Below are 12116 nucleotides of genomic sequence, written 5' to 3' on the forward strand. Positions count from 1 at the left end.
TGCAGGCCGCTGATGGACCTAATAAGACTGTGTAGCCCCTGCGGTTTTAAACAAGCAAACAACAAAAGTAGCTCACAAGACTCAGAACTGAGAGGATCATGTATTCATTTAATTCCCACTAATAATGCATACAGCATATCACAGAGGTCCTTCTCATAGAAAACATCAGAACACGAAAATGTTTAACAAAGGACACTTTTAATGGAAAGGAAGAAAAAAAAAAGATTGAATTGCAAACTGATTAAATTACTTTTTAATGTTACCAAAGAGTTGATTTCAAATAAATTATCTTTATAAAACTATTTGTAGATCATGTATATACATTTGTCAACACACTTGCTGTGTGTGTGCTCTTGGAAGTAGGATTATGCCGTTAAATAATATAAAGATTCCTACCAGCCTTTAGTGAAAACGTCCAAATAAATAATAATAAAGTGAGAGGAATTTTAACATTTGGGCAAAAGGAGATACTTGGAAAAGGTTGCAACGTGGGCGGAGTGTTTTAACAAGAACTTTATAAGGAAAAAACAAGGATGAAAACCAATTTAAACCTTGTTTTTAACCAAACTGAATCTATATAACTAACCAACCAGCCTCTGGCATTCAGTTATAATACAAATTTAGAAAAGGCAAAGCTCTGTCATCAATGTGAGTGCCATCTGGTTTTACAGCACAACAGATGCTAATATTATACAATCTGCTGTGGGTGAAAGTAGACCACAGCAGCAAAAAAAAAAAAAAAAAATGTAAGTCCTTTCGATTTTGTCCTTGGATTTTGAGGTTACCCACAGGGCAGCTTTTCATATCTGAAGAAAGTCGAGCAGACGGGTGCGCCGCTGTCCCCGTCAGACCAGGTTGACCCCGTGTTTGAGTAGCCGGTGTCGTGCCTTGCCGGGCAGAGAGAACGCACTGTCCTGGTGGTTGGGGATGCCAGAGTTCCTCAGCGATCCCCCGTGCTGCTGGAAGTAAGTTTCCTGGGCCACGCTGCGGGTTCCATACACAGCAGCTCCAGCACTCCTGCGGTGAAAATGTCACATTTACATCTCAAGCTCGTAGGGATGAAGACGCGCTAAAGCAAAGGGAGCAAAGGGACGTAAAAATCCAAAACATTGGAACCCACTCCTCCACTAAATGGGAGTGGTTTGGAGTGTGATCGAGAAGGGAAAACGTTGGGCATTTGGTGGAATGGGATGATGGACAAGACAAATTGACAGATCCAACCCCCACCCCCGACTTCTACTTGAGGAGCGATGAAAGGCACGAGAACTACACCCCCCCCTCCCCCCCTTCCCTCAAACCACCACCATCATCATCAAGTCACCGCCGTACTGACCTGATAATAGCCTCCTGTAGAGTTTCAGTGTTACAGAAATGTGAGTGAAGAAGTGATGTGGCTCTCACAAAAGGACGCTGTGGGCCTCCCCCAGGTCGACCAGACAGGTTGGCTGCAGGGACACACAATAACAGGAGACTCAGTCCTGCAGAGGCACGTTAACCTGGACATCAGTGCCTGGTGCACAAAGGAATGCTGATCACAGTCGTACTAATTAGCAGTTAGCTCATGCAAGGACAAATATAAATTACCAAACCCCCCCCCTACCCCACACACCCCCTAGTCCCCAGGTAGAGGTGGTGGGCAGAAGGTACTCACTTTAGAATAAAAGTGGGAAACTGGGAGAGACAAAAAATTAGGAATGTTAAAAAAAAAAGATGCAAAGTGAGTTAAGATCACAAAAGAGACCAAAGAGAGGATGAAAACAGGAGGTGGTTTAAAGTGTTTGTGGGAGCCTCACTTGTCAGCGTGCTCTGAACGCAGTCGAAGTGGGCAAACAAATAGGGTCCCTGAGGGCCCGATGCCCCTGGAGAGATGGTCCTCAGATGGGCCTCCAGTCCATTGAGTGACGCCAGGCTGCTGTGATACTGGATGCAAAACCACAGAGGAAGAGCCACATGTTAGCATCGGGCAAGAGAAACGTGAACTCCTGTACATCTGGTGGATTACTGACAACAAGATGTCAGTATAATAGTGTGAGAAAAATGAGAAGAACGATTATCACGGTTCCTGTTTCTCACCACTTCCTCCATAGAATCTGTGTCACTCAGGAAGCACGGCTCCACCAGCAGAGCCAGCACCAAGCCTTTGACCCGGTGCAGGTACAGCGTCATGGGGATCAGCGGACACTCCTCGGAGCCAGGAGGATCCGGTGTCTCTGCCCCTTGGCCCTGAACATTCCCACAGCCACCTCCGCTGACCTCTTGGGAAACCTTGCGCTCACGTGATCCCGCCGCCCCTCTGGAGTCAAACACTGTCCCGCGGGCCGCGTCTCCATCTCCCCCGCCTCCATTTAAATGGGAGTTCTCTCCAAACAATGAGCCGTCTGCTGCATTATGCATCTGACCGACTCCGCCGCCGTTGCTGTGGAGGCTTTGGAAATCGGACTCTTCCAGCACGTCCTCCTCCGCGTCAGGGGAGGGTTCTCCGTTTGAGAGAGATCCGTTTGGATCGGGGCGGAACACAGAGCTGTCGGACAGGTGTTGACCGAGGGACACCTTCTGGGGGGCCTGGGAGGGAACCGTCTCGGATGGCTCCGACTCAGTGGAGGGAGCGTCGGATAATGTTCTCGACAGGCGGGTCTTCCTTTTATCTTGGGGAGTAGAATGGGACCTGAAGGACAGAAACCCATTTTAAGAAGCTAAGTAAGGGGGGAAAAAAGGGCAGAGACTCGGCGAGGGAAGACGCTACCTGAAATCTTTGTCGGCGGGGGCGGATTGCAGGTACTGAAGTTCAGACGTGGTCAGGAACACGGTGGTGGAGCTGACGGCACCGCCGAATGAGTCGAAGGTGCCCGCTTCACTGGACCTCAGGCCCTGTGACAAAATGAATCACACTTGCGTGAGACGATTGGCCGTTCAGATTAAACGTTCAACACTTATTGACATGCTTATCGACATTCTTATCCCCACTCGGACATGACAGCGATTTCCATCCAGCCAGACAACTCTGGGCATAAAGTGCTCAGCGAAATACAAAAATGCTTTATTGTATTATTTAGCTAAACTGAAATGGCTAATGGTTGGTATACTCCTTCGAACGTGTTAATAAATAAAGCATCTAGGCCTGTCATCTTACCTTAGTGTACGTTTCCCTCTCATGAACCATCACCTTCATCGTGAGCTCTGGAGATATCTGTGTGCTCACAACTCTGTGGAGGGAAGCCAGAAAGGTGAGATTTCTTATTTAAGAAAATAAAGAATAACAAGCTGTCCCACCAAGAGGTGAGTACAGTCAAAATGTCTGCTCACCGTCCTCTGAAAAGAATGCAGCCCGCTGAAACCAGAGGGCAGCGCTGACACGCCTGGAGAATGAGGGCAGCTTTGAGCAGGAGAAGTGGGTCAATCTGGGGACAACAACTTCAAACTGTTACCTTTTAGCTCATGTAAAAGCAGGGACACGGGAAGGTAATGAATATAACATCAGCGTAATCATTTTTATCAGGACAATCTTTCACCAAGACGCACTTAAACATGTCGTAAAACACCATCTAAATCTTTCCTCGAGCTGCAATGAGTGTGCAGAAAGTTTGGCAAGACGTACTGAGACTTAAGCAATACTACAGAATGTTGTGACATGGTCATATCCTGTTTTGGAACCCGCAGCTGCAGCACTGCGACACCGTTTTGTACGTACATTAGTCGCGTCAATTGTTCTCAAGTAGCTGAAGATGTGATGAAGCTCGGAGGATCCCGACTGCAGGTGTGAGAGGTACTGCGCCCATCGACTCGCCACGCTTCCATGGCTGTTGAGCTGCATTGCAAAACAAAAAAAAGCTGGAATTTAAACATGCAACTTTTAAAATAAAATGAAATACAGACTGGTTTCTGTCTACAACTTAACGGGGATGCAAGTCTTTCTTTGAGAAAAACATCTTAATCTCTGCAAGGTCTCTGTGGTATAAGACAACCATAGAGGGCACCTGGTAGCTCCTCCGGACCGAACCGTTGTAGAAACGAAAGAGGTTGATCAGCTGATCCAGGAGCTCACAGACACTGATGGTGGGTACTTCCACTGAGCAGCCCAGAGCCTGGGAGGAAACAAAAAGACACCCACAAAATGAGGATCAGGTGCAGAAACATCTTGAAAGCGTTTCAGCCGTCCCACCTGCGTGCTGCTCGCTCACCCAAAAGAAGTCATCCTTCATACGGATGGCAAACTTGTTGCGGCGCAGCCTCAGTATGCGCACGGGGGAGGACGAGAGTTCAGAGACGCAGCGGCCCGCGCCGGCGAGCTGACCACAGAGCAGCTCCTGCTCGTCTAAAGGGGTCTGACACAAACACATGCAGAAAGTGTCTTTGAGATTACAGAACTGAAAACATCGAGTAGGAGTATGAACACAAACAGTATTGTGTGATCATTATCATCATCATCATCATGGACGTCGTTTGTGACAGTCAAACCTCTTCAGGGTAGAAGTAGCAGATTCCTTCTCTTGTGAGATCACCCTCTCCTTTAACTTTGGATCCATCGTAGAGGAAGAAATAATTACACCTGCAAAATAATGGTCTAAATGAGTCATTGAATGGCTTTAAAAAGTAAAAACGCAGTTGCTGTCATATGCTTCAGAGTGTATTTGAATACCTGAGCATGGACAGGAGGATTATTTACATCGCTTTCATTAACAAGCCCTTGTTTCACTGAGTCACTTCATTGATATTCATGCAAAACATATTGAAGCAACTGTGATGAACCAGCATGTTCGATGCTGCAGGTGTAACAGAAATACGTGTAGTGACAGACATGTGCATGTTGCATGTTTGGTGTAATAATAGGTCCATTCGTTGATAGGGAACACAAAGAAGAAGCAGAGGGGAAGGTGTACTGTCTTACCTTCGTGAGTCCGGCTGCATGAGCTCAGTCATCACCAAGGCGAGAGTCCGCAGGGGGGGGGGGGGGGGGGGGGAGATTTCACTCAGTTCATCCGTTATCCGACACACACATGAATTTCCTACCCGATGGACTGAAGACTGACTCGGAGAAGAAGAAGAAAACTGCCACTCCCAAGAGAGGTGTCACAAATCCCGAGGCAGCTGCTTGGAGAACACAAATAGGTGGAATGGTACAAACCACAAACACGTACACACGCACACACACGCGCACGCACACATACACACACAAACACGCGCTGTTTGCGTTTAGTTGCTTCTAAACTCAGTCAGCTGGACAGACGTAGCGCCGCTTGAGGAATGCGGGTCGGTCACACGTATAGTTAGTGGAAGTCATGTGAAAGTATGGCGAGCGGGGAGGGACAAACTAGTGGCCGTTAGGAAACAGTACACAAACAAAAGAAACACATTGTTTCCAGCAGGCTACAAGTCACAGTGGCCCCAAAACAACCCCATTCTAAATAATAATGACATCAACACCCCGAGACGTCAACATATTAATGCCGTTTACTTGTGGGTATCTCATTCTTCGAGCAATGGATCACATGGTATTATATGATTGTGCTTCCCGTTCTGCTTCACGAGGATTAAACACGTGCTTTTAAATTATTCAAAAGAAAAGAATTACGCAGCCAGACATGCAGACAATACGCAGAGTGAGCCAAAAGATATTGATAGTAGATCTCGCTCTGGAGCCATCGCGAATCCTCTTTTCAACCATCGATTGAGGATGCCTTCAGATTGATGACGTAACCGTGCGCGTCTCCGTCAGGATTAAAAGTAGAGGTTTCTTCGTTATGCCCCAAATCTTAATCGTTTGAGTGACAATTATGAATAAATGAATAAATAAATAACGTGCTTAAACCTTTGTGTAATTAACAGAGAGGACTTTCGGTCATGTCCTCCTAAAACCATGCTGCTGTCTTTAGGAGAAATATTCAAGTAGATGATGAATGGCCAAACATTAAAGTTTATGTTCTATGATATATTTTACTGTGATTGTCGCTTTTATGCCATACTACACATCATTATTGGTCATGCTGGTCTTCTTTACTAATACACATTGGCACACTGTACTATGACTGTACTAATATAATAGACTTTTTTGACATAATTTACTATGACTTCATCTATGACTTCCTAAACAATGATTACTTTAAGCAACTTTCGTCATATTAAACCACAATTTCTTTGTTCACAAAATACAATTATTTTTTGATAACATGTTTTAGAGCATGCTTTAAAATGGCAAATTTGATGTATATAAACTAGATGTTTCTATCCTCATTTTAAAGTCAATTGATTGGGTGTGGCAGCTGATCAGATGGAGTTTCATACTGAGTAAACCCACATTAGAGATTAATGTCAACTTCTATTTGTGATGGGTTGTCCGATTCACCGTTTGGTTTAAAATGTTCATTGTAGATTTGAACAACAGAATTACGAGCATTTTCCCTCAAAGAACTATCTTAATATGAACCACGGGCATTTTCTCTATAGATATTTAAAGAAAGAATATAGAAAAACAAAAAAGGGCAAAAGGTGTTCTTGAGCAGTCTGCTGAAAATTGTGTTTCTCTTGCTGTTTCACTTGTGACGACAAAGGATTTGCAACCACATAGGAAATATACTGTGCATAGTAATGTAGATGGTTCTAATTTTCAGATCCAATGTGTTAGAATACACAGAGTGTATCAATGCACTAATTTGATAAGGAAAGAGACTCAACCTCTTCAGGACACCACCCTGAAGTGTCACTGGGCCTCAAGGCCACGCGGTCGTATCTCCTGCCGAGACAACAGCGGGGTTGAAATATCATGTGGGCAACTAAAGGGAAGATTCTGACGCTGACGGTTCGCTGTGTTAGGCCCTCTGTGCTGATGCATGTGTAGAGTTGCAAAGTGCAATATGGCAACAATAAAAAGGACACGTAAAAATTTACAGAAGACATTGCTGCATCATTGCAGTTAACTCATCAGTTTATGTGACACACTGGAGCACAATGTGTTACAGTTGTAAGCCGAAGAATAAATCAAACACTGTTTTAACATATTATAATAGTAAGACAAAACATTAATATTTCTTTGCAGGGTCACATCAGCTGCTTGTCAAGTAGTAAAATTTCTTTCTCCAGCTTTCTCATTTTAAGTGCTCTGTATGCCATCTGTTGGTCACGGTTCTCTATCTCCTTCTTGAGGTAGCAGCAGTAAAGGCCTCTTATATCGTCGGTCTGTTTCTGCAAAATAAAGAAAAAAGACATTAGCTTAATGTTGTCGTTATTCTTTGTCATTACCATAGCTAACTGGTGAGATGACTCACCCCAGTGCTTTCACCAATCGGAGCACAAGCCGAGTTGTCTCTCCCCAAGAAGCCGCGAATATCCTACGAAAAAGGACATCTATATGTTAGCGTTAAGTGTAGAAATAATATACCTGTACATTTTCTAGAGAGCATAATTCACGATGCAATCGATGTAATCGATTTACTTTCATAGGAATGCTATTTTTAGGAGACAGCTGCTAAAAATCATGTTCAGAAACACTTACCCCTTCAAAATGAGTGTCACTGATGTCCGTCTCATCACCGCTCAGGCTTTCTGGTTCAGTCTTCGTTACGGGCAAGAGGAGGACAGGGTGTCCTGAGACTGAATGGGTTTGTCCCAAACATGAAGTTAGATACGGGGGAACTGCTTTCACGTTTCAATCAGACTGTGAGTTCACCTACCACTGATAAATGAGCTGTCAGATCCAACCAGCGGTTCAATACAAGCACCACCGGGCAGGACCTCCACTCTCAGCATCTTATCTTTGTGCTGCAGCACATCCTCCTCTGCAGAAGTTAGCGATGGGGTCGCCGATCCCTCGTCATTCCCCGCCCCCTCTACCTGTCTTCTTTTTGCTGAATGAGCATAAAATTGAGAAGTGGAAAAACTCCCATGGACATTATTATCATTGGAAATGAAGACTTGCAGGAACTAGATTACCTGTTTGCACTATGTTTTTATGTTTGATTTTCACTTGCTGCCAAGACCTTTTGTGGCCGCTGTCCGATAACCTGGAAAGTAAAGAAAAATAATGAAGAGATAAGTGCCAGGGATATTACTGGAAGTGTATATATATATAATATTCAAGTGTAAATATTGGAAAGACTTTAATTTAAGTTCAATTAGACAAAATACAGTTTCTTACATGTTTATTTTATCAGCAATTCTCTGCCAGGCTTCTTCTCTCAGTTTTGAGGCAGTGGAAGTGTTCGATTTGGCTGTCAATACCGCTCTCTCTTCTTCATACAACTTCAAAATGAGTTCCTGCTCTCTGGAGCTGAAGAAATGAGCCCTCTCCTGTTTTCTCATCATCTGGGCATCTATTTAAAGAAGCATTTAAAAAAAGGTTTTTTTTTTCAAATGCACATCTTTAATAGTCTATCATAATTTCTTTATATTTCATGAGGTCTTGAACAAGGTCCGCTCACCTCTGTCTGTGTTCATTTTTAATGATCCGGGTTTCCGCGTGCGATTGCTTCCCTCTTGTGACGGATCGGGTGCGCGCAGTTATCCGAGATGTTTCAATGCTAGATTTAGTAATCGAATCGTTACCCACGGGCATCGAGCGGAATACACCCGATCGTAAGATATCGAACGGTTTAGTAACGGAACGCTTCACGGTAATCAATTACTGTACAAGCGACGCAAACGGAAAGAAGAGACTCGTTGTTATGAAGCTATACATCAGTCAGCTTTGTTAACCCAGGATTTTCTAATTCGGCTTAAGGCGCGTTCGCGTTGAAGAGGTGGAGCCTGCAACAAAGAGCGAGTCACGTGAAACTGAAAAGAGAGAATTTCCTTTGTTGGGTTAATAAATACCGTCTGAGAAGGAACATGGGCAGTCAAATTGTTGTGAAAAGGGCCTGAGGAGCAGTGCTCTTCCTTGTGTGTGTGTGTGTGTGTATATGTATATATATACACACATATGTATGTATGTATGTATGTGTGTGTATATATATCACACACACATAGTGTGATGATCTGAAGGATAGGTGCACATTTAACCAACTCCATTCTATACAGTTTATCATTTTTTTCCCCACAAATTGAGAAGTTAACATGTATAGAGCAGCTGGAATCAGTGTGAAAAGGCACATGAACTCAAAAGAAGGGTATTTCAGTCGCTTCACTGTATGCTATTTACATTTTTAATTCCACCCCATCTTCACTGGTGTGAGGGAGGGAGATGTCAATTATGGCTTGCACACATTTTCACTCCTCAAGAGGCCAAATCAGCCATATGTGAAATTGCCTGTACAAATGAAAAAAAAAGGTCAGCAGGGGCTTTAGAAAGCAAATTAAAAAGATTCAATTCAACCAATTCCTGCATTTCTATTGCCTCGCAATTTAACAGGTCGAGCTCGCAAGTAGCAGCGCTTACTACACTGCAGTGTTAACATAGTGGGGAGAGATACAGGGTCACCATTTCATATTTCCCCGGTTTCCAGCTGTACCAGCCGTGAGGCACCTTAACTGGGCACTAAAAATGTGAAAGTCGACAAAAGCTAGGTCCGTCTCTCTCTGTCACACAGAGTGAGCAAGCGTTTCAAATATAAACTAATGGTAGTTCATTATCAGAGTACGCCATGGCAGCATGAAAACAATCAGCCTTTATTTATTATTAACACCTACCTGGTTACTGCTGTGACATCTGAAAAGGTTTGCTGTACTTAAAAACATTGTAGGTGAAAACACAAGAAAGTAAATGGTAATAGAGGTAATAGTTACTTTATTTATGTTAATTCAGGATCAGTTTTACATTTTGCTAAATGGTCCAAAGTAAAAAGGAACTGTTGGTTTGGGTGCCCCATGTTGAGAGGACAGAGGTAAATGCAACAAAAATAAAACGTAAGCTGTAAATCTGTGGTCCAGAATCGAATGCTGAGTGAGGACTGGTCCCTTTGCCGTTTATGAGGTCTGGAGGAAGGGTTTATTCATCATGGCCCTCATAGCCGTCGGGAAGAGCATTCAAGTGTGGATTGTGGAAGAGCGATTTGTTGCCATCTCCCCATGGGAAACGCTGCAAGAAAAAAATAAGGCGACACATGTTCCAGTAAAAATATAGGAAATACTGGCATTTCTTTAAAATGAATATTTTATGTTGCATGAAGTCTGACCTTGTTGCGAATGCGCAGGTGGCTGTAAGGGACAAACTCAGGCTGTTCATGGGAATGCTGCTGCTCCTTAAGGTACATGTTCAACATGCACACTGCAACACCAGGGAGGGCAACCACAAAAGTGAGGATCTTCCATGTCCTGGCTGCAAGAGACCAACAATTATTTGTTTTGGAACAGTATATAGCTGGCATTCAATGACATGAATGATATGAAAGGGAAATTTCATTATGAGCTGATGGCATTACCCAGAGTGCATGCTTTACCCCAGTTCAAATGTGCACCGCCTCCAGCTTATTTCCCTGGAAGCTACTAGGCCTATTCATAAAGAATCAAAATAGTTTTATTGCTAAGTAGGGGTTCACAAACAAAGGAATTTGCCTGGGTGTTTTGGTGCATAACAACAACCATTGTAAAACAACATTAGGAAAAACCCTGAACTCTGTTTCCAAGTATTACAGTTGAGCAGGAATCTTCAAACAAGTAATGCTCAGAATAAAGATAGAGACTGTGAAAATGATTCAACGGATATATAGCTTACAATTTAAGCTTACATAATTAATTGTGACATATCAATCAATGTAGTACAATTTAATGACATTTACCAGCAATAAACAACAATCTGTGATGCAAAGTGTTTTATGTATGACTTGTCATTGAATAAGAGGTTCTTTATTAGTTTCAGCAAAGACTTCCATCAAAACACACGTTGATCAGTGATTTATTGTAAACATTACTGTTTTATTCAATAAATAAGCAGTTTAGGTGCTATATGCATTTTAGGTGCATTATACCTCTATCAATAGTTGCATTTGTATATTATTACATTATATATTTATATAGCAGGTCCCCAAGGTGAACAGCCTCTGGCACAGTATATCAAAATGTAAAATGCTACATGTATGCAGTTAACCAAGGTCTCATTTAACATTTAAAAAGATAAGCACTGTAGTAGCTGGGTAATAATAAGTTGATCCTTTTGCAGAGTAATAACAGCATTTTAAATTTTAAAGTCTTGAAAAAGGTCCGTTTTCAATAATATGAAAATCTGCTGACCTTTCCTTCATGCAAATTTAACTTAACTATAACAAAATGAAATATTATTTTTATATATATATATAAAAAATACTAGATTCAACTCATGTTTCACGTTAGACACTCCTAGCTTGCTCGTGTTTGCCCTCCCTCACTGAACTTAGGTCATATAGTCGTGTTGTCTGCTATTCCTCCTTGTATCGTTGGATATGACGAATATTATGTTAAACATAATGAAGACAGAACTGCGAGGTTTCGAGTAACTTTTAACCCGATAAGACCACGTCGTTTCTCTCTTATTACCTTGCAGGACACACTTAATGGGACACTACACCACTTCCAGGCATAATAAATCGCACACTTTACGTAAAAGGTACCCAACATTAAGACTACACGAGTGACATTAATGTTTTAGTGAATCCGCAGGTTTAAATAACAATGTACGTATGTTAGATGGTCGATGTTTCGAGCTTATTCTACGTGTTGTCATTTAAGGATTCAAAGCAAACGCTAATGCTAAAACGGTTAGCTAGCGTTAGCGAAGCAAGGTCACTGTCAAAAGATCACGAATAGTCGTAAAACAAATAACAATAAATACATCCAGGGAATAAAATACGCCCCGCTACAATTACCCGCTTGTTCGCCGTGTGCGCCGGCAGCAGCAGCGGAGAGCTGACGCCGGGTCTGGGTCAAAGAAGACCTCAGCAACATCTGAGAGACGCGTCCGAGAGCCGCCATTTTCCTTTCTGAGAGTCTCAGACACCGGAAGGAAGACTTTTGAGTAGAAGTATCACGCGGAAGTCAGAGAGCGCCACCACGACCCCAAGCGGCGAGACTGTGAACTACAGATACCGTGTAGAAAAAACAAAAGTGTACTGATAACCGGCCGTTGAAGGTCCATGTGTACTTTACATAGACACACGTGGGAATCACCACAAAGGTAATGCAGTGCTACAATGCATCCGAGTGAAGCTTAAATTGTA

General features: G+C 43.0%; 3 protein-coding genes across 5 annotated transcripts; all 3 read right to left on the bottom strand.

The window, feature by feature from the left end:
* Positions 1–88: 88 nt before the first annotated feature.
* hps4 (HPS4 biogenesis of lysosomal organelles complex 3 subunit 2) lies at positions 89–5670 on the bottom strand. Of its 3 annotated transcripts, XR_009956263.1 has the most exons (14): positions 5453–5670; positions 4886–5022; positions 4456–4546; positions 4179–4322; positions 3975–4082; positions 3689–3805; positions 3304–3398; positions 3131–3203; positions 2744–2868; positions 2074–2665; positions 1794–1920; positions 1652–1671; positions 1334–1445; positions 879–1017 (listed from the first exon to the last, which is right to left on the bottom strand). XR_009956263.1 is itself a non-coding variant. In XM_037483535.2 (13 exons), exons 1-13 carry the CDS (start codon positions 5465–5467, stop codon positions 846–848), a joined length of 1908 nt encoding a protein of 635 aa, XP_037339432.2. In that variant the 5' UTR covers positions 5468–5670; the 3' UTR covers positions 89–845. The 3 variants fall into 3 exon arrangements, 2 of the variants coding, with proteins under 2 accessions (XP_037339432.2, XP_037339433.2); XM_037483535.2 differs by lacking the exon at positions 1652–1671 and having other exon boundaries at positions 89–1017; XM_037483536.2 differs by lacking the exons at positions 1652–1671; positions 5453–5670 and having other exon boundaries at positions 89–1017; positions 4886–5040.
* Positions 5671–6807: 1137 nt separating this feature from the next.
* On the bottom strand, positions 6808–8730 carry LOC119225006 (uncharacterized). Its single transcript, XM_037482589.2, has 7 exons — positions 8412–8730; positions 8129–8303; positions 7924–7994; positions 7665–7838; positions 7487–7584; positions 7260–7322; positions 6808–7176 (listed from the first exon to the last, which is right to left on the bottom strand). Exons 1-7 carry the CDS (start codon positions 8425–8427, stop codon positions 7033–7035), a joined length of 741 nt encoding a protein of 246 aa, XP_037338486.2. The 5' UTR covers positions 8428–8730; the 3' UTR covers positions 6808–7032.
* A 965-nt stretch (positions 8731–9695) lies between these two features.
* On the bottom strand, positions 9696–11911 carry LOC119225009 (cytochrome c oxidase subunit 6A, mitochondrial). The gene is made up of 3 exons (XM_037482592.2): positions 11766–11911; positions 10101–10243; positions 9696–10003 (listed from the first exon to the last, which is right to left on the bottom strand). Exons 1-3 carry the CDS (start codon positions 11869–11871, stop codon positions 9914–9916), a joined length of 339 nt encoding a protein of 112 aa, XP_037338489.2. The 5' UTR covers positions 11872–11911; the 3' UTR covers positions 9696–9913.
* Between the last annotated feature and the right edge of the window lie 205 nt (positions 11912–12116).

This window comes from Pungitius pungitius, chromosome 5 (genome assembly GCF_949316345.1).
Source record: "Pungitius pungitius chromosome 5, fPunPun2.1, whole genome shotgun sequence".
Taxonomy (NCBI): Eukaryota; Metazoa; Chordata; class Actinopteri; order Perciformes; family Gasterosteidae; genus Pungitius; species Pungitius pungitius.

Coding starts and splice junctions, on each gene's coding strand:
- LOC119225009 (XM_037482592.2), bottom strand. CDS start 11,871: ATGGCGGCTCTCGGACGCGTCTCTCAGATGTTGCTGAGGTCTTCTTTG. Junction 10,244..11,765: donor CGCACACGGCGAACAAGCGG/GTAATTGTAGCG, acceptor GGTCTCTTGCAG/CCAGGACATGGAAGATCCTC. Junction 10,004..10,100: donor ACCTGCGCATTCGCAACAAG/GTCAGACTTCAT, acceptor TTTTTCTTGCAG/CGTTTCCCATGGGGAGATGG.
- hps4 (XM_037483535.2), bottom strand. Junction 4,323..4,455: donor GCTACTTCTACCCTGAAGAG/GTTTGACTGTCA, acceptor TGTTTGTGTCAG/ACCCCTTTAGACGAGCAGGA. Junction 4,083..4,178: donor TGAAGGATGACTTCTTTTGG/GTGAGCGAGCAG, acceptor GTTTCCTCCCAG/GCTCTGGGCTGCTCAGTGGA.
- LOC119225006 (XM_037482589.2), bottom strand. Junction 7,839..7,923: donor TAAAAACATAGTGCAAACAG/GTAATCTAGTTC, acceptor ATGCTCATTCAG/CAAAAAGAAGACAGGTAGAG. Junction 7,323..7,486: donor GTGACACTCATTTTGAAGGG/GTAAGTGTTTCT, acceptor CCTTTTTCGTAG/GATATTCGCGGCTTCTTGGG.